Source organism: Muscardinus avellanarius, assembly GCF_963383645.1.
Source record: "Muscardinus avellanarius genome assembly, chromosome: 16".
Taxonomy (NCBI): Eukaryota; Metazoa; Chordata; class Mammalia; order Rodentia; family Gliridae; genus Muscardinus; species Muscardinus avellanarius.
This window is the reverse complement of record NC_137802.1, coordinates 31,421,599-31,447,781: the sequence shown is the minus strand read 5'-3', so window position 1 is coordinate 31,447,781 and position 26,183 is coordinate 31,421,599. Positions and strand designations below refer to the sequence as shown.

Sequence of the window (26,183 nt, the reverse complement as noted above, 5' to 3'; positions counted from 1 at the left end):
ACTACTTGCTGAGGCTGTTCTTGAACTTTCAACCCTCGTCTCTGCCTCCCAAGTACTGGGATTACAGCCATGCGACACCACATCTGACTTTATTTTTAATTTTTTGTTGTTGTTGTTACATTACTAAGGATTGAACTCAGGGGCATTCTACCTCCAACCTACACCCCCAACCCTATTTTTTATTTTGAAACAGGGTCTCACTAAGTTGGTGAGGGCCTCATTAAGTAGCTGAGATTGGCTGTGAACTTGCCATCTTCCTGTTTCAGCCACCCAAGGACTCCAAGCCTCCCAAGGACTACAAGCATGCAGTAGCACACCCAGCTAACTTTGTGTGTGTGTGTGTGTGTGTGTGTGTGTGTGTGTGTGTGTGTGTGTGTGGTTCTGGAGTTCCTGGAAACCCTTCTACCTCCGGGCTATATTCCCAGACCTATTTTTATACTTTTTTATTTGGAAATAGGGTCTCCTAAGCCAGGCGGCTGGCTTCGAACCTCCGCGATCCTCCTGTCTCCGCATCCCAAGCGCGGGGATTATAAGCGTGCGCCACCATGCCCGGCCCCAGGTAACTTTTAAATTTTTAAACAGGGTCTCTCTAAATTCCTGAGGTTCTTGCTAAGGAACTGCTGAACCTGACCTCAAACCTGCTATCCTCCTGTCTTAGCCTCTTAAGTACTGAGTCTGTAGACATATACTACCACACCCAGCCCGTGATATCACTTCCAGTAACCTACCCTTGCTTAATCAAACCCATTACCAGCTCAAAGGGAAAAGGTCTGGAGCATTCTTGTCAGGGACCATAAAACCAAAGTTGAGGACAGGGGAACACTTTAGACTTTGTATCAGGTTCTGCTGGTGCCAGCCACAGCCCTGGCTACGCGCCACCCTCCAGACCCATGGACTCGCAGCCATCTGTGCTGAGTACACCCATCCGCGGGCCCTCACCCGAGCTCGGTGGCCGCTGCACATGCCCGACAGGGTCCGCACTGCAGCCAGCACCAGCTCAGGCCTCTTGGTGTCCAGGAGCTGCAGCAGCAGCGCCACTCCGTTACTCTGGAAGATCCTCTCAGCGCCTGCTTCCTCCCTGCCCAGGACAATGAGGTTGTTGGCAGCCTGAGGAAGGAAGAGGGAAGGAAGTCAGGAGGCAGGCAGGACTGCCGGGCCTCATCCTTGGGCATGTGCGAGCAGCTGCCGCAGGGAAGGAGTCCTCAGAACTCCAGGACATGCTCTGCCTTTATCCTCCTGAAAACGCACCTCGAGAACATCATTCAAAAAAAGTCAAATAGCCTGGCGTGGTGGCACACGTTTGTAATCCCAGCATTCAGGATGCTGAGACCTGGAGGATCACGGTTCGCGGACAGCCTCAGCTACTTAGTGAGGCCCCCTGCAACTCAGTGAGACCCAGTTTCAAAATAAAGAATAAAAAATAGGGCAGGGGGTGTAGCTCAGAGGTCAAATGCCCCTGGGTTCCATCCCCAGACCTGCAAAAAAAAAAAAAAAGAAAAAGAAAAAGAAAAGAAAAAAGGAAGTCAAATAACCTACAGAGAAAAAAGGAAGTCAAATAACCTACAGAGAGACCACTTGGTGAAATATACTGCAGCCGTGAAAGTCATAGACAAGCGCTGGGATGTGGCTCAGTGGTAAAGCGCAGACCTACATGCACAGGTTCTCAGCCATCCTCAGCAACTTAGGGACTTCAATCCTAGTACCACAAAACAACATCAAAACTGTAAAATCAGCCGGATGCAGCAGCACACAGCTATAATCCCAGCACTTGGGAGTCTGAGACAGGAGGATCACAGGTTCACAGCCATCTTCAGCAACTTAGTAAGGCCTTGTCTTTTGGTTTTGTTTTGTTTTGTTTTTTAGTGGTACTGGAGTTCCTGGAAGCCCTTCTACCTCCGGGCTACACTTCCAGACTATTTTTTTATACTTTTTTATTTGGAAGCAGGGTCTCTTAAGCCAGCGCGGCTGGCTTCAAACCAGCACAATCCTCCTGTCTCTGCCTCCCAAGTGCTGGGATTACAGATTACAAGCGTGCACCACTACACCCAGCAGGCCTTGTCTTAAAAAAAAAAAAAAAAAAAGCCAGGCGTGGTGGCACATGCTTGTAATCCCAGTGCTTGGGAGGCTGAGACAGGAGGATCCCACAGGTTCAAAGCCAGCCTCAGCTACTGAGTGAGGCTCTCAGCAACTTAGTGAGACCCTGTTACCAAATAAAGTATAAAAAGGTCTGGGAGTATAGCCCAGAGCTAGAAAAGCCCCTGGGTTCCACCCATAGTACCACCAAAAAAAAAAAAAAAAAAAAGGGCTGGGAGTATAGCTCAGAGGTAAAATGCCCCTGGGTATAATATCTACTGCCAAAAACAAACAAACAAAATAGTGAAATCCTAGATTAAAAAACCTCAGAGTCACTTGAGGAACAAAAACATTGAAAAACAGAAGGATATGTTCACTTCGATTGCACTTATATTAAAATATAACCATATACACTTGGCGGCACACACCTTGAGACAGGAGGATCTCAGGTTTGAGGACAGCCTTAGCAACATAGTGAAACTCTGAACAACTTAGCAAGACTTTGTTTTAAAATAATGGGATAATGTAGCTTAGAGGTAGAATATCCCTGGGTTTCATCCCCAGAAACACGAATGTACACACACACACACACACACACACACACACACACACACATACATTAGAAGGGCTGAGGATATAGCTCAGAGATAAAATCCCCTGGGTTCAATCCCCAGGACCACATAATAAAATAAAATCCATTTTAAAAATAACTCTGAAAAAAGGGGGGTGAGTAAGTATGTAACTCACTGGTAGAATACCCCTGGGTTCAATTCCCAGTGCTACATACACACACAAAGCTGTAGTAAAGTATTAAGACTAAAGTCTTAATACTTCAGAATGACTTTGTAATATTTCTAGATGAAATAAATCACTACTTGAACATGCTCTTATTTCTCAGGGCTGAAATTATGGTGAGACATTTCCCTTGAGTGCAAAATTTAAAAAGATATCATAATATAGTAAATATTTAATACAATTTTATTTTTTGTTTTGTGAGTGAGTGTGTGTGTGTGTGTGTGTGTGTGTGTGTGTGTGTGTGTGTTACTGAGGATAGAACCCCAGAGGCCTCCTGCCTCTGTACTACACCCCCAGCCTTATTTTTTCTTCTATTTGGAAACAGGGTTTCACAAAGTTTCTAAGAACCTCACTAAATTGCTGAGGCTGGCTTTGAAACCTTGATCCTCCTGTCTCAGCCTCCCAAGTACTGGGATTATAAGCGTGTGTCACAACACCCTATTTAGTACTCTATTTTATTTATTTTATTTTTTTTTTTTTTGGTTGTGCTGGGGTTCCTGGAAGCCCTTCTACCTCCGGGCTACACTCCCAGACCTATTTTTACAAATTAATATTAAAAAGCTGTGATTGGCCAAGCATGGTGGCGCGCGCTTGTAATCCCCGAGTTTGTGAGGCAGAGACAGGAGGATCGCGCAGGTTCAAAGCCAGCCATGCGCGCTGGTTTAGGAGACCCTGTTTCAAAAAAAAAAAAAAAGGTAAAAATAGGTCTGGGAGTGTAGCCCGGAGGTAGAAGGGCTTCCAGGAACCCCAGTACCACCAAAAAAAAAAAAAAAAAAAAAAAAACTGTGATGAACAAAATATCAGCATCTTAAAGACAGGATCTGACCCTGCTGCATGACTCTCCACATGGAATTCGCCCTACTCCCAGTTCTTGTGGTCCATACGCTATTTTCTAATATAATTGATGTTGGACCAATTTCCCTCCACATTCTTTTTTTGGGAGGAGGGTCTAGTGATGGATCCCAGGGGCATTCGACCTCCGAGCTACACCCCCTGCCCTATTTTTTATTCTTTATTTTGAAACAGGATCTCACTAAGTTGCGGAGGGCCTCACTAAGCAGCTGAGGCTGTCCGCGAGCCAAAATCCTCCTGTCTCAGCCTCCCAAATGCTGGGATTACAAGCGGGCGCCACCACGCCTGGCTCTCCCTCAGCATTCTTGAAGGGCAGCGCCCCATCTCTAGCCGCGGGTCCCAGAGCGCCCTCTGCTGGCCAGAGACACCCGACACTTACCTTTTCCAGCTTATCAGTTTCACTGTTTGGGTCCAGGAGGATCTCAAACATATTCTGTACCCTGGAGTCTGTGGAGAACTGCACACGGAGCTGAGGAAAGAGAAGGGATTCAGGAGGGAGGCATTCGTGGATACGAACCGCACACACCATTTTGGTCTATTCATCTCAGTAAATATTAGTTTACTCTCAGCCCCAGCACATTCATGATTCATTCAACAAATGTTAATGAATAATGTTTGGGTGCCAGATACTGCTCTAGATGCTGGGGACAGAATAGTGAGTAGAATCAAGTCTTTTCCCCAATACAGTTATGATTTAGTTACATTTCTTTTAGCCCATTGGAACATCACAATAGTCTTGAAAGAGCAGGGGTCATCAGCCCAATTCTATAGTAAATCGGCCACGAGACAATTAAAAAGGTAGCCAGGGTTGGTGGCATGTACCTGTAATCCCAGTACTTTGGAGGCGGAGACAGGAGGATCACAGGTTTGAGGCCAGCTTCAGCAACCTAGTGAGGCCATTAGCAACTTGGCAAGACTCTGCTTCAGAAAATAAAATAAAATAGGACTAGATTAGAGATAGAATGATGCCTCTGGGTTCAATCCCCAGTGCCAGAAAAAAAGGAAGAAAAAGAAAGAACTAAAGGAAGGAAGACTAAAATAGAAGTGTGTCTCCAGGCCAGGCGTGGTGGCTCACGCTTATAATCCCAGCATTTGGGAGGCTGAGACAGAAGGATCGCAGTTTGTGGACAGCCTCAGCTACTCAGTGAGGCCCTTTGCAACTCAGCAAGACCCTGTCTCAAAAAAAAAAAAGAATAAAAAACAGGGCTGAGGGCCAGGCGTGGTGGCGCACGCTTATAATCCCCACGCTTGGGAGGCAGAAACAGGAGGATCGCGCAGGTTCGAAGCCAGCCACGCGCGCTGGCTTAAGGAGACCCTGTTTCCAAATAAAAATGTAAAAATAGGTCTGGGAGTGTAGCCCAGAGGTAGAAGGGCTTCCAGGAACCCCAGTACTACCAAAATAAATAAATAAATAAATAAATAAATAAATAAATAAATAAATGGTTTGGGAGTATAGCTTTGAGGTAGAACACCCTTGGGTTCACTTTGGAAACATATGTACTTAGTCACTAATACTGATATTACACAAAACACATTTGAAATCTTTAGCCGGGCGTGGTGGCGCACGCTTGTAATCCCCGCACTTGGGAGGCTGAGACAGGAGGATCGCACAGGTTCAAAGCCAGCCTCAGCTACTTAGTGAGGCTCTCGGCAACTTAGTGAGACCCTGTTTCCAAATAAAATATAAAATAGGTCTAGGAGTGTAGCCCAGAGGTAGAAAGCCCCTGGGTTCCATCCCTAGTACCATTAAAAACAAAAAAAAATAAAAATAAAAAATAAATAAATAAATAAAATAAAAAATAAAAAACAGGGCTGGGGTATAGCTCGGAGGTAGAATGCCCCCAGTTCCATCCCCAGTACTGCAAAAAAAAAGAAAAGAAAAGAAAGAAAGAAAGAAGGAAAGAAAGGAGAAAGAGAAAGAAAGAAAAAAAAAAGAAAAAAAGAAATGTGTCTTCAGGTTCATAAACCGGAAGCAGCTTTCAAGCATCAAACTTTAAACAAGTCAGAGTTGTGTTGGGTGTACAGATCCTTTCACACCCCGCAGCCCCAGTACCCCAGATCTTTTTTTTTTTTTTTTTGTCTTTTTGGACTGGGGATCGAACCCAGGGTGGTGCACTTGCCAGGCAAGAGCTTTGCCACTGAGCTACATCCCAGACCAACCCCAGATCTTTTCTAAGATGCTCTTTCCTAACTGGCCATCTTGCCAGTCCCTTCCATGCCTTACTGTTTGGTCCTGCTGACACTCCGCCTGTGTCTGGGCTCGTTTCCTTTAGCTTCTCACTCACCCACCCCTTCTCTGACCTCGTTATACTTCCTCAGCCCGAGTCTGCAGCCTGGGCAGTGTGCCATGGAGCTGCCATGGGTTACTGAGTCTGGGAGCAAGGAGCTGAGTGAGCATATCCCCTCCTGCTCTCACAGGAGGAAACCAACACCCAAGGCGTCCCTCAGGTCAGCAGAGGAGCCAGGACCAAGAGGCAGGGTTCTGCTCCCCGGCTAGGCTCTCCTACCCCAGCCCAGTTTCCTGGCAAAGATGCCATGTTGCCCCCGGCTCCTGACTCCTCTATCCCTCATCAGCATCCCCAGAATCCCAGGTAGCTCATTCAGCCTCTATCTTCCTAGAAAGAGGAAGATCATGCTACTAACACACTAACTGATCGTCATCTTTTAAAATGATTACTCTAAGCCAGGCGTGGTGGCGCACGCTTGTAATCCCAGCATTCGGGAGGCTGAGACCAGAGAATCGTGGTTCGCAGACAGTCTCAGCTACTTAGTGAGGCCCTCTGCAATTCAGTGAGACCTGGTTTCAAAATAAAGAATAAAAAAAAAAAATAGACAGGGAGTGTATCTTGGAGATCAAATGCCCCTGGGTTCCACCCCAAAACACACACACACACAAAAAAAAGATTCCATCTATCAGGCCATGGTGGTGCACACTTGTAATCCCAGCACTTGGGAGGCTGAGACAGAAGGATCACACAGGTTCAAAGCCAGCCTCAGCTACTTAGTGAGGCTCTCAGCAACTTAGTGAGACCCTGTTTTCAAATAAAGTATAAAATAGGTCTAGAAGTATAGCCCAGAGGTAGAAAGCCCCTGGGGTCCACCCCCAGTACCACCAAAAAAAAAAAAAAAAATGCTTCCATCTGACATTGAAAAGACCTGTGTTCTGGCCCAGGCTGGCTTGTGCTTTCCGAAGGCTGCACAGCTCATCTCAATCCTGTGGTGCATGCCATGCCCTGGCTGCCCCAGCTCAGAGCATGGACAGAGCTCTGTCGTGAGGTCCTGCTTCCTCACCCTCTACCAGCCACGCTGTGTGGGAGGAGGTCCCGCTCACCTTCTCCTGGATGCTGGTGTTGAGCCTCCTCAGAGTCTCCTGGAAGCTCTGGTTCCGTGGCTCGAGGGTAGCACAGCGCTGCACATCCTTGAAGGCCTGGTCCAGCTTGCCCAGGTGCTCCAGCGCCTGGCACCGCCGGTACAGAGCCTTGATGTCGGAAGAGTTGATGTCGATGGCTAGGGATGGGGGACAGGAGAGCCTCAGGGGCGGGGCTGCGGGCCTCCTCTCCCCACCCTCCACCTCAGTTCCAGAGAGCATGTCTCCCTTGAGGAATATTCACCCATGTGGACTACTTGGCCCATGCCATCCCCTTGTTAGGGAGAAAGTAAGATCCAAATCAGGAGTAGGGATACATCCCTGTAATCCCAGTAATTGGGAGGCTGAGACAAGAAGATTGAAGGTTTAAGGCCAGCCTCAGAAATTTAATGAAGCCCTCAGCAACTTAGAGAGATTCTGTTTCAAAAAACAGGGCTGTGAGCCAGGCGTGGTGGCACATGCTTGTAATCCCAGTACTTGGAAGGCTGAGACTGGAGGATCCAGGTTCTCGGCCAGCCTCAGCTACTTAGTGAGACCCCCCTGCAATTTAATGAGACCCTGTTTCAAAATAAAGAATAAAAAAGCTGGTGTGGTGGCACATGCTTGTAATTCCAGCCCTTGAAAAGCTGACACAGGAGGACAGCACAGGTTCGAAGCTAGCCTCAACTACTTAGTGAGGCTATCAGCAACTTAGACCCCGTTTCCAAATAAAGTATAAAATAGGTCTGGGAGTATAGCCTGGAGGTATAAAAACCCCTGGATTCCACTCCCAGTACCACAAAAAAAAAGAGAAAGAAAGAAGGAAGGAAAGAATTAAAAAAGGGCTGGGAGTATAGCTTAGAGGTAGAATGCCCCTGGGTTCCACCCCTAGTACTGGAAAAAAAAAAAGAAAGAAAGAAAGAAAGAAAGAAAGAAAGAAAGAAAGAAAGAAAGAAAATAAAATAAAATAAAATAAAATAAAATAAAATAAAATAAAATAGGGCTGGGAGTTTAGCTCAGAGGTAAAATGCCTAGAATGTCTCTGGATTCAATCCCCACTGCCACGAAATATAAAATAAAATAAAATAAAATAAAATAAAATTTAAAAGGGGCTGGGAGTGTGGGGGTATAGTTCAGAGAAAACAATGCCCCTGGGTTCAATCCCCACTACAGCCCCCTCAAAAAAAAAAAAAGAAAAGAAAGGGAAGGGAAGAGGGTAGGAAGGAAGGAAGAGAGCTTATGAGTCATCTCATTCAATTCCTGGTGCTTGCGTCTCTGCTGTAGGATCTCTGCCAAGCACTCATCCAGTTTATTCTTGCATACCTCCAGCAATGGGGAGCTCTCTCCTTCTCAAGACATCCAGGCAGCTCCATCAGAAAACCCTTTCCTATTCCTTCCCAAAATATACACCCTGTAACTTTGTCCTTAATCCTGAATCTAGGCCTGGAATGCCTGAGATGACTCCGATCCGCTTCCTGTGACAACCGTTAAGGTATTTGAAAGCGGCTCTTTGTCCACCTGGGAGTTGCCTTCCTGGGACTAAATATTGACCCTTCTATCAACTGCTCTGCAAAAGATGTTTCCAGTCCCTTCTAAGGCTGATTCCCTCCCTTCTGAACTCACTCCAGATTACTGCTGTTTCTCTTAAAAAAAAAAAAATGGTAATCAGATCAAAAGCCGGTTGGTGTATACCTATAACCCCCGTTCTTGTGAAGCTGAGACAGGAAGTTCACAGGCTTGCAGCCAGCCTCAGCAATTTAGTGAGGCCCTCCATAGCTTAGTGAGACTCTGTTTCAGAATAAAAAATAAAATAGGGCTAAGGGTGTAGGTGTAGGCCAGAGGTAGAATGCCCCTGGGTTCAATCCCAGCAGCACCACCACCACCAAAAAAAAAAAAAAAGGCACGGACTACACTGGGAGAATGTGTGAGTACAAGATCAGGAGTGGGGGTTGGGGGTTTACCTCTTGAGGCATCTGTAGCTGCCTGGGCATAGCTCTCCTGAGAAATGGAGACAGAGAAAGAGACTCGGTTAATGGGGGCTCAATGCAGAGACCACCAGAGAGTCCCCACAGAGATGGAAGCGGGCTTGCTGGGGAGCTGCAGGCTGTCAGAGCCCCATGGCACGTCCTTCTCTGGGCATGGAAAAGTGGACATGTTCTGGCAGCCGACAAGCCAGAACTTGATTCCCAGCTCTGCCACCACCTGGGAGAATTTGGGCAATTAATTATCCTTCTGAGCCTGGGGTATCTTGTCTGTAACACGGGGGTGACAGCAACATCTACCGCATAGGTAGGGCCAGGCTTATTTTGGGGGTTTGTTGCTACTGGAGTTTGAACTCAGAGCATTCTACCTCTGAGCTATACTCTTAGACATATATATATATATATATATATATATATATATATATATTTTTTTTTTTTTTTTTTAAACAGGGTCTTGCTAAGTTGCTGAGGCTAGCTTCAAACCTATGATCCTTTTGACTCAGCCTCCCAAGTACTGGGATTAAAAGTGTGCACTACCACACCCAGCTTCACAGAGCTGTTCTTAAGATGCTGTGAAATAACACCTGAAGCCCAGCTTAGCAACGCACACCTGTAGTCCCAGTACTTGGGAAGCCGAGGCAGGAAGATGCAGGTTCAAGGACTGCAGCCTTGGCAACATAGTGAGACTCTCCACAACCTATAAGATTCTGTTTCAAAATAAAAAAAAAAAATAAGCCAAGTATGGTGGCATAAGCTTGTAATCCCAATACTTAAGAGGCTGAGCGCCGGGCGTAGTGGCGCACGCTTGTAATCCCCGCGCTTGGGAGGCGGAGACAGGAGGATCGCGCAGGTTCGAAGCCAGCTTCACTGGCTTAGGAGACCCTGTTTCCAAAAAATAAAATAGGTCTGGGAGTGTAGCCCTGAGGTAGAAGGGCTTCCAGGAACCCCAGCACCACCAAAAAAAAAAAAAAAAAAAAAAAAGAGGCTGAGACAGGAAGATCGCAAGAGTATTTAGATTCTCATCAATCTAGAGAGACTGTTTCAAGATAAAAATAAGATAAGACTAGGGGTTGTAGCTCAGAGGTAGAATGCCCCTGGGCTCAATCCCCAGTACCATAAATAAACAAACAAACAAACAAATAAATAAATAAATAAATAAGGCTGGAGTATAGCTTGGAGGTAAATTGCCCCTGGGTTCAATCCCCAATACAAAGAAAAAAATATATCAAAAAAGCACTGGGCACCAGGCATGGTGGCGCACACTTGTAATCCCAGCATTCCCAGCTTAGACTGGAGGATTGGGGTTCGCTGACAGCCTCAGCTACATAGTGAGGCCTTCCGTAACTTAGTGATACCCTGTTTCAAAATAACGAATTAAAAAACAGGGCAGAGGGTATAGCTCGGAGGTTGAATGCCCCTGGGTTTCATCCCCAGACCCGCACACACACAAAAATAAAGCACTGGGCATTAGGCTATGTGACCTGGATGAATTTCTGTCTTTGTGGAGCAGTAGACCAGGCGGTGGGAGGTCCCTTTCTCTAAGCTGAGGCGCCCAAGTGAGATGGCTGGGGGTGGCCAGCTCCCACCAGGACAGGGGCTGCCTCCACAGCCTTGTGTCCCTGCCCCGAAAATCCCCAGCCCAGCTCCACACCAGGCCCCAGACCATTTTCAGGCCGCAGGCTGCACGGTTCCGGTAGAGCGTGGCCAGCAGGGCCTTGTCCTTGGTCAGCTTCAGGGCCTGGCTGTAGCTCTTGGTCGCCGCCTTGTAGTCCTGGAGCTGGAAATGCCGGTTCCCTTCCTCCTTCAGCTGTGCCGCTTCTGCCTCTGCCATCTGGAGGGACAGGGGCCGCTCAGCTGGTCAGACGCAGGGCAGGCCCTGGCCTGAGATCTGGAGTCCCAGGTCCCCTCCCGCCGGGGTGGAGGCTGAGGACTCTGCTTGGAGGCGACCCACCCCTGCAGCTCCCAATCCATTGCCCTGAAGGATGTTACAAGACCTGGCCCTAGTTAGGGAGAGACCCTGTGCCTTCCCCTTTATCCCTCTCAGGCTCATCTTTATGACAGGTCCGAGGGTCCCTGGCACCCTCTCTCTGCCTGGTCTCCCACAGCTCACTCTCTCAGCAGGGATGCTTCCTCCCGGATGCCACCGCTGCTCCTGAGCTCCGTGGTCCACCTCGGCCAGCAAAGTCTGCCCCTCACCCCACCCAGCAGACTTTTTATCCCTCCAGCCAGCGTCTGCACACCATATTTGGCCACAGGGGCAGGTGCACCTGGAGTTTGTCATTGATACTCAGGGCCCTCCCCCTCCCTGGACTGGACAGTCGTGACCACGTGGAGGTGCTGACATCTTCTGTCCCACAAGCACTCGGTCAGGGGCAGTCCTGGGGGACGCAGGCACTCACACCCCAAAGCATGAGAGAAAGGTCCAGAAGGGTCAGGAACCTCACAGCAGACTCCTCTCCTTAGATACAGCTACAGTGCCCCTTCTCCGCACCCTTCCCAGATAAACACCCCCACCCCACCCCCCAGCCACTGCTATTTTGGGAGCAGAGTGACAGCTGAGGGACTGATAGACTTGGACGCAGAGCAGCTGCCCAGGTCCCAGACCAACTGGAGACTTCCAGAAATGCCTTTCTGGAGGGAGGGGGAGGGCAAACAGGAGGAAAGTTCCTTCCCCTCTTCCACTCATACTGGTTTCCAACTCCTCAACCTGTCCTGCATTCACTTGTTGAAAATGCTCTCGCTTTTCAGAAAACTGGGTGGGGGGTGCCAACTGGAGCATGGGTATGTTGCTGCTCGGGGGTGCCTGTGCTCTCCTGAACCTTCCTCTTTGTATGCAGAGAATATATTCAGCCTGCCTCCCCCATCATGATGGAGCTCCCTGAGAGTGGACTCGTATCTCCCCCATCAGACTGAAATCTCCTGGGGCAGGAGCTGGGTCAGACCCGGAGTTCCCTGAGACCCAGGACTATAAGCCCCATCTCTCCAGCAGCACTCCCTGGACAGGCAGAGGCTCCCTCCCCAGAAGCAGGGCTTCCCCGGTAGCTGCAATCATCCTGCCAGAGGGGCCCAAGCACACTCAGGAGGTAAGCAGGGGGCTATGGGCTCCCTTCCAGAGAACAAGGATGATGGCCCCGGCAGGCTGGCTCCTGTAGAAAGCAGAGTCCTGTGTTTCCTGACTATATTTTTTTGTTTCCCTTTTTCTGATTTTCCTTTTTGCCACTGAGCTACACCCCCAGCCCTGGAACCATGTGTTTTCTTTTTCTTTTCTTATTTTTTATTTTTGTTGTTTGTGATTCTGAGGATTGAACCCAGGGGCATTCTACCTCCAAGCTATACCCAAGTTCTATTTTATTTTTTTATTTTGAAACAGAGTCTCACTGAATTGTGGAGGGCCCACAAAGTTGCTGAGGCTGGCCATGAACCTGTGTTCCTCCTGCCTCAGCCTCCCAAGCTCTGGGATTACAAACGTCATGTGTTTTCTGAATGAACGACAGGTGTCTTCATCCTGATGCTTTGCTCCATCACCTTTATCCCTCCTATCCTCACCTCCCATAAATTTTCAAATTCACCAAAGGCACTGGAGAAACGCTTAGGTAAACAGCATTTGTGAGGCTGAGACAGAAGGATCATGGTTCACGGCCAGCCTCAGATACTTTAGTGAGATTCTGTTTCAAAATAAAGAATAAAAAAGCCAGGCGTGGTGGCGCACACTTGTAATCCCAGCGCTTGGGAGGCTGAGACAGGAGGATTGCACAGGTTTGAAGCCAGCCTCAGCTACTTAGTGAGGCCCTCAGCAACTTAGTGAGACCCTGTTTCCAAATAAAGTATAAAATAGGTCTGGGAGTATAGCCCAGAGGTAGAAAAGCCCTTGGGTTCCATCCCCAGTGCCCCCCACCAAAAAAAAATGCTTTTAGGTAGTCACCCACACTTGGTTCTACTCCCAGCTCCAAGACCCTGGACACACAGCTATGTGACCTTGGACAGTTTTTACTGTCCTGCATAAACATAAGGCCAACCCAACATATGGCTGGTTTGGTTTTTTTTTTGTTTTGTTTTTGGTGTTTTTGTTTTGGAACAGAATATTACTATGCTGTCCAGGCTGGATTTGATCACCTGGATTTTTATTTATTTATTTTTATTTTTCCAGGGGCATTCTACCCCAAACTACACCACAGCCTCACTCTTTTTTTAAATTTTGAAACAGGATCTTGCTGAGATCTTGTCCTCGGACCTTCGATGCTCCTGTCTCAGCCTCCCAAGTACTGGGATTACTGGCATGTACCACCCACCTAGCTTCCTGGGATGTTTTGAAAACACAAAACAGGTAAATATGATGCTGTTTCAGAGAAGATTTCCCTGAATATGTGATAATGAGGTGATATGCATAGAGTCCCAAGGACAAAGTCAGGCAGAGACTTGGTGCTCAACACATTTGTTGGATGGATGAAGAGATTTTAAGACAAGACCTGAAAAAAAGGAGGAACAGTTCCTGTCTTCGTCTGCACGCGCTGCCATAACAGAGAGCCACAGGCCGGGAGGCTGCGGCACTGAATTTCTCACTGCCCTGAAGTTGAGAAGCTCGTTCCAGGGGCCTTCAGGACTGGCTTCTGGCGAGGCCGCTCTTTGCAGATGGCCACCTTGTCTGTTCATGTGGCCCTTCTCTGAGTGTGCTCAGAATGGGAGCAGAGCTGGGAGGCAGATGAGAAAAAGCGGGGATGGAGGACAGGGTGTACACTCTGGGATGTCCTCTTACAGGGCACCAGTTCTATCTGATTAGAACTCCACTCTCTGATCTCATTTAGCCACTGTTACCTCCTTATAGGGCCTGTATTTATTTTTTGGCATATGCATTTGAGGGGACATAATTCTGTCCATAACAATCCTGGACAGAGAAAACTGCATGCGCAAGAGCACTAAGGCAGCTGGGCGAGTGGCACACACCTGTAATCCTAGTACTTGGGAGGCTGAGACAGGAGGAGAGCACATTCGAGGACAGCCTCAGCAATTTAGAAAGACTATCAGCAATCCTAGAAAGACTCTGCTTCCAAAAAAAAATTGTTTTTTAAAGGGCTGGGGTGTAGCTTAGAGGTAGAATACCCCTGAGTTCAATTTCCAGCACCTCCAAAAAAAAAATAGAATAGTTTCTGGCTCCCTCAATCTGTTTCTAACTTTGCAAGCCACCCAGCCAGGAGCCCCGCCCACTCAGCTCTGGCCATTTCCAGGATCTGTTCTGGGGAAGTCAATCGCTCGGCGCCTCGGTTTCCCTGACTGTAAAATGGGGCAAACATCCCTGCTGTGAAGAGTCAAAAAGCACCCTAAAGCCGGGCGTGGTGGCGCACGATTGTAATCCCAGCATTCGGGAGGCTGAGACCTGGAGGATCGCGGTTCGCGGACAGCCTCAGCTACTTAGTGAGGCCCTCTGCAACTCAGTGAGACCCGGTTTCAAAATAAAGAATAAAAAATAGGGCAGGGGGTATAGCTCGGAGGTCAAATGCCCCTGGATTCCATCCCCAGACCCGCAAAAAAAAAAAAAAAAAAAAAAAAGGCACCGGCGGAGGCGCCCGGCTCTGGGCTCTGGGACGCGGAGCCCAGGCCGGGATGTTCTCCTCCCGGCACCAGGGGGCGCTGTGGCCCGTGGCGGCCCGGAGCGACTCGGAGGCGGCGCTCTGCCCCGCCGGAGCCTTCACCCTCCACGTGGGGACGCGGGATGGCGGCGGCGGTGGTGGGTTTGCCGGGGTGGGGCGGGGGCCTGCGCGGCCCGAGGTGGGAAGAGCCCGGGCCTGGCGACCCGGGCAGCGGGGCTCATGGCCGCCCGGCTTGTTCGCGCAGGACGAGACGGCGGCGCACGACGTGCAGCGGCTGCTGGTGCAGTTCCAGGATGAAGGCGGGCAGCTGCTGGGCTCCCCGTTCGACGTGCCTGTGGACATCACGCCCGACAAGCTGCAGCTCGTGTGCAACGCGCTGCTGGCGCAGGTGAGCCTCGGTGGCCTCCGTGGGGGCCGGAGCCCGAGGGCTGGGGTTCCAGGGCCCCGCTGCCCACCGACGGTGACAGGGTGGGCCGCCGGGCTGAGCCCCCTCCCGGGGAGGTCGGGGCTGGGGTCCGTGGGAAAGCGCCTCGCAGCTCCGCCCAGAGGCCGCGTCCAGAACGGGTTGGGCGCGGTATCTCCGTCATTCCTCAGTAGGGGACGCATTAATACCCCCGTTGCACAGCGTGACCCGGAGGGGTTAAATTATTCGTATGATGCTTCATAGGAGATGGAACCCAAGGGCCTTCTACCTCCGGACTACACCCCCAACCAATTTTTTTCATATTTTATTTGGAAACAGGGTCTCACTAAGTTGCTCAAAGCCAAAGTAGCTGAGGCTGGGTTGGAACCTGCGGTATCCTCCTGTCTCAGCCTCCCAAGTATGGGGATTGCAAGTGCGCCACCACGCCTGGTTAACCTTTAAGCCAGTGTTTATGAAATGCTGCCTTCTGGTGGGGTGGGGGTGCCTAAAAAATGCAGCTCCTGACCCCCACCCAACTACTAAACCAGATCAGGAAGGAAACCGAATCTGTACTTTTAACATTTTTGGTTGCTTCTTAAACAGGCAGCAAAGTGTAGTGGCTTGGAATACAATGGATAATGCTATCTATGCTGACCCTAATCGTGGGCCTTTCTGTTCTTTTTTTTTTTTTTTTTTTCTGTTCTTTTTGAAGAACACCAAGTAACTTGAATTACAATAGGGCATTGAATGAATTACTTAGTTGCCCTAAGCCTGTTTTTTTTTTTTAATATATCATAAGGAATAATATTGTTTGCCTCCTAGATTGTTGTCATTTGGAGATAAAAGGATTTCAAAATTCTGTGTAGGGGCCGGGCATGGTGGCGCACGATTGTAATCCCAGCATTCGGGAGCCCGAGACTGAGACTGGAGGATCATGGTTTGTAGAGACCCTCAGCTACTTAGTGAGACCCTGTTTCCAAATAAAGAATAAAAGATAGGGCAGGGGGTGTAGTTTGGATGTCAAATGCCTCTGGGGTTCATCCCCAGACTGGCAAAGAACAAACAAACAAAATTCTATGTAGGTGTCCTAACATTGTTCTTCAAGGATTAAAAAGGTTCTGCCCAATGGGGAATGGTGGGAGTATCCTAATCAGGGTGATTGTAAAGAAACAGCCTCACCTCTCGCAGCTCCCTGAAGAGCGTTTAGGGCAGAGGTGGCCCTGCACGTTCTTCCATAGGAGAATTGCCCTTCACCATTGTCCTCCAGGAGGATCCTCTGCCCTTGGCTTTCTATGTGCACGATGCGGAGATTGTCTCCTCGCTGGGGAAGACGCTAGAGTCCCAGGCAGTGGAAACAGAGAAGGTCCTAGACATCATTTACCAGCCACAGGCTATCTTCAGGGTACGGGCGGTGACCCGCTGCACCAGCTCCTTGGAGGGTCACAGCGAGGCCGTCATTTCTGTCGCCTTCAGCCCCACAGGAAAGTAAGGACCGCTGTAGGATCCTGAAGGGGAGTGTGGGGGCATAGCCTCTGGCTGGGGTGGGAAGGGACCCCTAGAGTTATGACCGATGGACCCTTGAACAGCCTACTCAAGCTCTGGGCCCTAGCTACAAGTAAAGGACTTCCCTCTTGGGGGTTGGTCCCTAAAGACAATTGTCTTCGAATAAAATAAAGGGGGCTCAGTGATAGAGTGCTTGCCCGGCATGTGCAAAGCCTTGGGTTTGATCCCTAGCACTGCAAAACAGAGCTATTCCTATCAAGAAGGAGGAGGAGCAAGTGGCCTCCTGGGGTCTTCCAGGTGGCATCATTGCCATATTTCTCAGCTCCGGGAAAGAGTCTAGTCCCAGGCTCTTTTCACATAGGCAGCAGAAATGCACGTGCATAGCATCTCAGGGTGGACTCCACTGCTGCCCACTGCTACAGACCTCTGTTTTCCCCCAGGTACCTGGCCAGTGGCTCTGGAGACACAACTGTGCGCTTCTGGGATCTCAGCACAGAGACACCACATTTCACATGCAAGGGTCAGTGTGCATGTAGCCATTTAGGGATCTTAACACAGTGGCAGGGGCTAAGTCACCCAGCTCTGTAATTCCTTAGGAGACCTAGAGCTGATCCCAGCTTCTTTTTTTTTTTTTTTTTTTTTTTTTTTTGTGTGTGTGTGTGTGTGTGTGGTATTGGGGGTGGAGCCCAGGGGCATTCTTCCTCTGAGCTACACTCTCAGCCCTATTTTTTTATTCTTTAGTTTGAAACAGGATCTCACTGAGTTGCAAAGGGCCTCACTGAGTAGCTGAGGCCGTCCACAAACCCATATCCTCCTGTCTCAGCCTCTCGAATGCTGGGATTACAAGCATGCGCCACCACGTCCAACCCAACTCCTTATGTTTCTAGGTAGAGACTGGAACCTTGAGCTCAACCAGCCACATAGAAATAGCTGGGCGTGGTGACACACACTTGTAATCCCAGCATTTGGGGGGCTGACAGGAGGATTGTGATTTGTGGACAGCCTCAGCTCCTTAGTGAGGCCCTCTGCAATTTAGTGAGACCCTGTTTCAAAATAAAGAACAAAAAATAGAGCTGAGGTTGTAGCTCAGGTAGAATGCCTGTGGGTTCAATCCCTAGTCCCACAAAAAAGGGAAAAAGAAAAAAGAAATAGCAGAATCTGGACCAAAGAGTCAGTATGAGGTTATGGGGAGGGGCTGACTACCTAAAAGCAAAAAAAAAAAAAAAAAAAAAAAAAAAAACCCTGGTTTAAATCCAGCCTTTCAAGCCAGGTGTCGTGGCACACACTTGTAATCCTCGTGCTTGTGAGGCTGAGACAGGAGGATCGCACAGGTTCAAAGCCAGCCTCAGCTACTTAGTGAGGTTCTCAGCAACTTAGTAAGACCCTGTTTCCAAATTAAAAAATATATATATATATAGAGAGAGAGAGATAGATAGATATAGATAGATAGATAGATAGATAGATAGTGTGGGTGTGGTACTGGGGTTCCTGGAAGCCCTTCTACCTCCGGGCTACACTCCCAGACCCATTTTATATTTTTTTTATTTGGAAACAGGATCTCTTAAGCTAGCCAGGCTGGCTTCGAACCAGCGCGATCCTCCTGTCTCTGCCTCCCAAGCGCGGGGATTACAAGCGTGCGCCACCACACCCGGCCCCAAATAAAAAATATTTTAAAAATAGGTCTGGGAGTATGGCCCAGAGGTAGAAAGCTTCTGGGTTACACCCCTAGTACCACCATAAATAAGTAAATAAATCCAGCCTTTCATATAGTGTTTCTCAGATGTTAGCATACATCAGAATCACCTGGAGACTTTGTGGAAATCCAGATTGCTGGCTCCCACTTCTATAGCTTTTGATTCTGTGGAGCTGGGACAGGCCCTGAGAATTTGAATGTCTAGCAAATTCCAGATGATGGCGATGCTTCTGGTCTGGGGACCACATGAGATTCACTGCTGTACTATAGACACTAGGTACAGTCACTGTGGGTGACCTTTTTTTGTCCAGGTGATGTTCTCTTTCTTGGAGCTCTGGTGAGAATTGCAAGGGTGTAGTTCATACCATGTGTCTCATAATGAATTACTGGGAGGTGGTAGTGTTATCTTGCATCAAGACACACAGCTCTGGCACTTGGAGCTGTTCTCCCTCAGCTCAGCAAGCCCTGTCTCTCCTTTCACTGTCATTCAATCTCTTCGGCACATTGGAGTGCCTGCAATGTGCGGTGCATTGCTAGGCACTGGAGATAAAGCTGGATGTGGTCCCTCTCTCTCCCCTTGTTTCCTTAGGACACAGACACTGGGTCCTTAGCATATCATGGTCCCCAGATGGCAAGAAGTTGGCCTCAGGCTGCAAGAATGGCCAGGTAGGAGGTGTCAGGATGACTAGGCAGGGCTCCTTCCCTGTGCAGCACCTCAGGCTCAGGTTCCGGGGTCTTCGGGGAGGGTTGGCTGTGGGTGGTTGCTGGGGGACCTTTGGTGGGATGGATTGGAGAGGAATGTATGGTGAACTTGTGTCCTTCATTCAGATTCTCCTATGGGACCCAAGCACAGGGAAGCAGGTGGGCAGGACCCTCGCTGGCCATAGCAAGTGGATTACGGGCCTGAGCTGGGAGCCCCTTCATGCGTAAGTAGCACTGACTGAGCCAAGCAAACGAGCCAGGATCGAGGCTGCCCTTTCCTCGCTCAACGTGGAGGTGTTCTCCTGAGGAGGAGGTGGGCATCTGGATGCCAGCGACCTTGGCAGGCAGTGTGGGGAGCCTTCCAGGTCCTGGCCTGTCCTGCTCCTTGCAGAGAGGCTGCTTTTCACAGTGTAGCTGGATTATGGGGTCAGGCAGCTGTCAGGAGGTTGTCCTTGGTCTTTGAGCTGGGAATGGGAGGCGTGGGGCAGACAGGTATGACCAGGTCAGAACTAAGGTCATGTCTCCCTTCCCTTTCACAGGAACCCCGAGTGCCGCTATCTGGCCAGCAGCTCCAAGGACGGCAGCGTGCGAGTCTGGGACACAACCGCAGGCCGCTGTGAGCGCATCCTCACCGGGCACACACAGTCAGTCACGTGTCTCCGGTGGGGAGGGGATGGGCTTCTCTACTCTGCCTCCCAGGACCGCACCATCAAAGTCTGGAGGGCCCATGATGTAAGAACTGGGAGGGTGCAGAAGCCATTCTGGCAAATTTGGGGGTCACAGGATGCTGGCATTGGGAGCGAACTTGATGAATGTGCTGGGAGTCCTGTCTGGGAGGTGCTCCTGGGACAAGGGGTTCAGTGGTTGCTGCTGGCACACTACTGTGGGATTCTAGCATTTCCATTAGCAAGTCCTGCCTGCCTATCGCAAACCTATTGGACTGGGGCCCTTTATTCTAATATTCTTCTGTTCCATGAAATTGGCCAGTTCTCTCATTTTCATAAAGAGAGAAAGATGCAAGCCCATGGGGATGGTTTGATTAAGATCACAGTGAATGAGTGAAAGACTTGAGTCTTGATTCTCTGTCCCATCTCTTGTCTTGGGGCTTGTCTCCTGAGAGTGGAAGTGGGGTGTGTGCGTGTTTGGCCCACCTCACTCTACTTTGGGGTGTGCTGTGTGTGTCTGACTCGTCTCCCTCTACCTTAGGGCGTGCTGTGCCGGACTCTTCAAGGCCACGGCCACTGGGTGAACACCATGGCACTCAGCACTGACTATGCCCTGCGCACAGGGGCCTTTGAGCCTGCTGAGGCCACAGTTAATGCCCAAGACCTGCAGGGCTCCTGTGAGTACATGGGTGAAGGAGAGGAGAGGTGCCTGAGGAGGATCCAGTTCTCCTGAGGAACGGGGGTGTTTGCTGCTTGTATTGGATTTTCTAAACAACCTTGTTCCTCATCTTCTCTCTCCTCTGATATCTTCTCTCTCCTTTGAACACAGTGCAGGAACTGAAGGAGAGGGCGCTGAGCCGATACAACCTTGTGCGGGTAAGTGGATGCCATCCGTGCACATCTCCATCTTTTTATTTTCCCTAACTAGTCTCTGAAATATTCTCTGCAGACACTTGGCTCTCTCCTTTCTAATCCCAGGTCAGAGTACCTATAATCTATTCCAAAATGTTGCTTTTTTTTTTTTTTTTTTTTTTTTTTTTTTTAATACTGGGGATTGAGCCCAAGGATGCTTAACCACTGGCCTCAAACTTGTGATCCTCCCGTCTCAGCCTCCTGAGTAGCTGGGGTTATAGGTGTGAGCCACTGTGCCTGGCTTAAAAAGTTGTTCATTGAAGCCAGGTGTGGTGGCACATGCTTATAATCCCAGTACTGGGGAGGCTGAGACAAGAGGATCACAAATTTTAAAGCTAGCCTCAGCAACTTAGTGAGGCACTGAGCAACCTAGTGAGACCCTGTTTCCAAATAAGAAATAAAATTGGGCTTGGAAGCAGAATGCCTCTGAGTTCCAACCCTAGTGACAAAAAAATAGAAAAGTTGTTATTGATAGTCCTCATTTGCAGTCCTCAAATCTCAAATGCACTAGGGATCATTTTAGTTGTATTTGCCTAGTGCATTCTCAAGGTACAGCTTTTTTATTGTATTTAGTTTATTTAAGGAACACATTTGCATGCTCTGACATTCAGAATATACAAAAAAGATATGTTCTGAAACATGTATTCCTTCTGGAAGCATCCAGTGCTACCAGTGTCTTATTTCCTTGCAGAAGTTTTGCAGGTATACATATGCATGTTTATATAATAAAAACACACAACCCACATATAAAACCCATCCCATTTTTAACACACCAGTCTCTACCTTGCTTTGTCATGTAATTATGTATGTGTCTTAGAAATTATTCTACGTGCCCATAAAATTTTTCCTTTTGGACGGAGCAATTTGCCTAGGGTCACACGGCAGCAAGTGGCCAAGCCAGGCCCCGTTTCTTCTCATCCTGGCCTCTGTCCGTGGTATGTGCAGTGTCTGACCACGTCCAATATGGTATCTGACCACGTCCAATACGGTGTGCTCTCTGCCTCCCCCAGGGCCAGGGCCCAGAGAGGCTGGTGTCTGGCTCAGACGACTTCACCTTATTCCTGTGGTCCCCAGCAGAGGACAAGAAGCCTCTCGAAAGGATGACAGGACACCAGGCCCTCATCAACCAGGTGCTCTTCTCCCCCGACTCCCGCATCGTGGCCAGCGCCTCCTTCGACAAGTCCGTCAAGCTGTGGGACGGCAGGACGGGCAAGTGAGTTGAGGGGCAGGGCCGTTCCTCCAGAAGCAGGGGGTAGTAGGAGCGTGGCGCTTCCGTTCACTGCCCGTGTGGCCATGGGAAGTGTCTGGGTTTCCAGAGCTGCATCCTCTTCTATAAACCCCTACTTCTCAGCACTGTTATAGGATTAATAAGATAGTACCAGTTGCTACGTGAGCACCAAGAGTGCTAGTTCATTTCATGTGAGAGGAGAGAAGCGATCTCAGAGCTAGCCCAAGGCCAGGGTGCGGCAGCCTAGAGAAGGTGAAGCTGCGGGAAAGTTAGTTCTGCGGTCGGTCGTTATGGTGCCCGCTTTGGGGTGGACCACGGGCTTCCACATCCCCTGGGAGCAGGCTGGAAATACAGAATCTTGGGTCCCACTCCACACCTATGGATCAGAGTCTGCAGAGTCACCAGGTGATGGTGCTTCCAGTTAGGTCAAGAAGTACTGGAGTAAGGCACAGCGCCTCAGGGTTAGTTTGAACAGAAGGTAGAAACGAGGGAAACCCATGTTGGGGCTGAGGAGACCTAAGGTATTAGTCATTGTGTATTTTCACACAGCAACTTTTTGAAATAGGTAATTTCGGGGTTTTTTTTTTTTTTTTTTGTGGTACTGGGGTTCCTGGAAGCCCTTCAACCTCCGGGCTACACTCCCAGACCTATTTATATATTTTTATTTGGAAACAGGGTCTCTTAAGCCAGCACGGCTGGCTTCGAACCTGCGCGATCCTCCTGTCTCCGCCTCCCAAGTGTGGGGATTACAAGCACGCGCCACCATGCCTGGCAGTTTCATTCCTTTTTAAAACAGGGAAACTGAGCCAGGCATGGTGGCGCGTGCTTGTAATCCCAGCGCTTGGGAGGCTGAGACAGGAGGATGCATAGGTTCAAAGCCAGCCTCAGCTACTTAGTGAGGCTCTCAGCAACTTAGTGAGACCCTGTTTCCAAATAAAGCATAAAATAGGTCTGGGAGTATAGCCTGGAAGTAGAAAGCCCTTGGGTTCCACCCCCAGTACCACCAAATATGTGTGTGTGTGTGTGTGTGTGTGTGTATGGAAACTGAGCCAGGTGTGGTGGTGCATGCTTGTAATCCCAGAATTCAAGAGGCTGAGACAGGAGGATTGCAGTTTACAACCAGCCTCAGCTACTTAGTGAGGTCCTTTGCAACTCAGTGAGACTCTGTTTCAAAATAAAGATTAAAAAGAATAGGGCTGGGGTGGTAGCTTGGAGGTACAATGCCCCTGGGTTCCATCCCCAGTACCGATGGATGGATGGGTGGGTGGGTGGGTGGGTGGGTGGGTGGATGGATAGAAGGATGGAAGAAACTGAGCCTCAGAGAAGCCAGTCCAAAGAATTGCAACAAGACTATACTGACTTGAAAGTTGCAGGTGGGCCTGGCCCACAGTTACTTTGCACCACCTGTCAACAAGCACCTGCTGTGTTGGGGCATGTCAGCAGATGGGCTAAGCAGGTGGCCACATTTGGATTCTCTGGCATGTCGAGCCATGCAGGTATGGAGGCCTGGCAAGGGGTACCCTGGAGCAACCCATGTAGAGAAGGTTTACAAAATAGTAAAGACTGGTGCTGATTAAAATGGTCTGGCCTGGGACCAGGCTGCATAATTTTAAGAGCCAAGGTTGAGAACCACTGCTCAGGGCACGGACCCTCCAGACCTGTTTGAAGGTGTAATATCCATCATCATGCTTTCCTGGCCCAGGTACCTGGCTTCTCTCCGTGGCCATGTGGCTGCGGTCTACCAGATTGCGTGGTCCGCTGATAGTCGGCTGCTGGTCAGTGGCAGCAGTGACAGCACACTGAAGGTGTGGGACGTGAAGTCACAGAAGCTGGCTACAGACCTGCCGGGCCATGCAGATGAGGTAGGGCTGAGGCTGCAGGCGGGCAGGGCTGGGGGCTGCAACCTGACATGCCCCTCACCCCTGTGCTCCCTCTCCTCCTCCCCGTGCAGGTGTACGCCGTCGACTGGAGCCCAGATGGCCAGAGAGTAGCAAGTGGTGGGAAGGACAAGTGCCTCCGGATGTGAGTGGGGAGGGGGTGGTGCACGTGCTCGGCTCACCTGCCCTTAAGCGGTTCGGTCCCTCTTTGCACTCTCCCCTAGTGGTGTGGAATTCTGAGGGACCATCCTGTGCTCACAGTCTCAGCAGGCAGGTGGGAGGGCTGCGGGCCTCATGGGAGCCCCAGCACTCAGCTCTCTGGTTGGTTCGAGTACTGGACTTCAGGGTCCAAGACCTGAGTTTAGACCCTGGTCCTGCCTTTCTCGGTGTGTAGTCACAGGGCTTAGCCAGCCAGTCTTGGGAATTATCAAGCCTTCATAGCCGGGATCACAGAGGAAGGGGACATACTAAAGCCCTGTGTGCTCATACAGGACTGGGGCTGTTTGGTGCAGATCCCAGGGGCTGGGTCCTGGCTGAGGCAGGCGGTGGGCATGTTGCCTGGGTTTGTGTGGCTAGAGCAGAATGGTGCCAGGCTTGATTCTGAGGGTGAGCCCCAGGGTCCCCCATTGTGCTCCTATGGATATATGACTGGATCCCCTTCTTGATTCTTCCTTCTCTGCAGATGGAGGAGATGAAAAGTCCCACCGATCTCTCTGCCCCCACCTGGACTCAGCATCATCCAGCTGCCTGCGCTGCCAGAGAACACAGGCTGGGTGGTGGCTCACACACCCTCCTCAGCAGCGGTGGCCTCCTGTCCTTGACCCCAGTGAGGTCTCCCTGCGGCCCCTGCCCATGGCCTGGAGCAGAGGTTCTCACTGCATCCATCCATGGGCACCACTCTGTCCTCGCTGGCACTGGCAGCAGTGGGGAGGCCAGCCTCTGTGCAGGGCCTCTGCGGCTGCCCCTGCCTCATCTTCCAAGGGGTCTGATGCTCTGCTCAGCGTCAGACCCCAGGTTCAGTGGCCAAATAAATAACTTATATATTGTATGTCCTGGTTGCAATTCCTTGTCTCAGAATCTCAGAGCTTAGCCATGGGCTGTGCTAGCTCCATTAGGGGCCCTCCCTCCGACTGGATGACAGAAAAACCATACCAGCCAAGAAGCTGCCCTCCCCTCCTCCTCCTGTGCATGAGGAAGAGGCCAGTGTGATGGCCAGGAGATAGGCTAAGGCAGTGCTCCATGGCAGGCCCTGGCCACTTGTGCCTATTTGCGCTAGTCAGAAATAAGTACAGCGAGGACACAGATGCTCACTACTGCTCACTTACAGCTCCATTACTACTCATGGCAGAATTCAGCCAGCTTCTGCCTCTCTCCTGCAACACATCCCCCTCTTTCTCTCTGCCTCTGTTTTGTTTTGTTTTTTTGCGGTACTGAAAGCATCCTCATCATGGCAGAGTTCAGTCAGCCTCTGCCTCCCTCTCCCTGCAGTACACTGTGTGTGTGTGTGTGTGTGTGTGTGTGTGTGTGTGTGTGTGTGTGTGTGTTACTGGGGATGGAACCCAGGGGCATTCTACCTCCAAGTTACAGCCCAGCCCTATTTTTTAATTTATTTTGAAACAGGATCTCACCAAGTTGCAAGGGACCTCACTAGGTAGCTGAGGCTGTCTGTGAAATGCAATCCTCCTGCATTAGCCTCCTGAATGCTCGGATTACAAGCCTGCACCACCACACCTGACAGCAGCACACTTCTTGAGGCCCCACTGGACAGCAGGCTAAGGCCCTGGCCCTCCTGGGTGGGGGACTCCCTCTCTAACGGTGATAGCACCATGAGTGCTCTGGCAGGTGTGGCATGGTGTGACAGGATGATTCTTTGCCCCATGAGAACTTTCAGGTAATGCATCCCCTCCTAGACCTCCCAAGGCCCTTGACTGAGACCTTGCCCACTTGCACCTGCCTCCTCTTTGCTGTGCCAGGTGCTCAGCTAGAGCATGGCTTGATCTGCTCTGGTTAGGCCTCCATTGAGTGTGTGTGGTACTGGGGGTTGAACTCCAGTGAGTTGTGAGCTACGTACCCCAGCCCTTTTTATTTATTGTTTTCAAACAAGGTCTTATTAGATTGCTGAGAATCTTGCTGCATGGTTGAGGCTGTCCTCAAACCTGTGGTCCTCCTGTCTCAGCCTCCCATGTACTGGGATTACAAGTGTGCACCACCACACCCACCTTCTTCCTCATGCTCTTGATGAGCTCCTGGAGCCCGAAAATCTTACATGATTTGCCTCTGCCTTCGCATCTAGTAGGAAGAAGAGCCAAGATCTGACCAAACCCTGCTCCAAGCCTGTGCACTTTGTGTCGTCTCTTCCCCAGAGCTCAAACCTAGTGCTCGTGGGCCACCGGTGGCCCCCACATCTGTCTGCAGTCACTCTTCTCTTGTGAAGAGCGATTCAGTCTTTGAGTACCAGGCTGCCCACAGCCAGGCAGCAGGTGGTGGTAGCATCCTAGGCTGCCACCCTTGTTTTCAGCCCCCACTCATGTGGACTCTTGGTCCTGGCAGAAGCTTGGAGATGGGTG

The 26,183-nt window shown here is 49.9% G+C and overlaps 2 protein-coding genes across 4 annotated transcripts in view; one reads left to right on the top strand and one right to left on the bottom strand.

Annotated features, from left to right (window-relative positions):
• UNC45B (unc-45 myosin chaperone B) overlaps window positions 1–10,879 on the bottom strand; it is a gene marked incomplete at both ends in the record, with an annotated part of 32,853 nt that extends 21,974 nt beyond the window's left edge. For all 3 annotated transcript variants that reach the window (XM_080713396.1, XM_080713397.1, XM_080713398.1), the window contains 5 exons: window positions 940–1,107; window positions 4,100–4,189; window positions 7,052–7,227; window positions 9,028–9,064; window positions 10,712–10,879. In XM_080713396.1, coding sequence (XP_080569522.1) covers window positions 940–1,107; window positions 4,100–4,189; window positions 7,052–7,227; window positions 9,028–9,064; window positions 10,712–10,879 — 639 coding nt within the window. The remainder of the gene's footprint in view (window positions 1–939; window positions 1,108–4,099; window positions 4,190–7,051; window positions 7,228–9,027; window positions 9,065–10,711) is intronic.
• A 3,767-nt stretch (window positions 10,880–14,646) lies between these two features.
• On the top strand, window positions 14,647–23,765 carry NLE1 (notchless homolog 1; the record flags this gene model as incomplete). Its single annotated transcript, XM_080714018.1, has 11 exons — window positions 14,647–15,021; window positions 16,304–16,521; window positions 16,980–17,059; window positions 18,822–18,898; window positions 19,061–19,158; window positions 19,474–19,666; window positions 20,141–20,276; window positions 20,429–20,475; window positions 21,522–21,724; window positions 23,442–23,601; window positions 23,691–23,765. The coding sequence occupies 11 exons, from the start codon at window positions 14,647–14,649 to the stop codon at window positions 23,763–23,765; spliced, it is 1,662 nt and encodes a 553-aa protein (XP_080570144.1).
• Window positions 23,766–26,183: the final 2,418 nt, after the last annotated feature.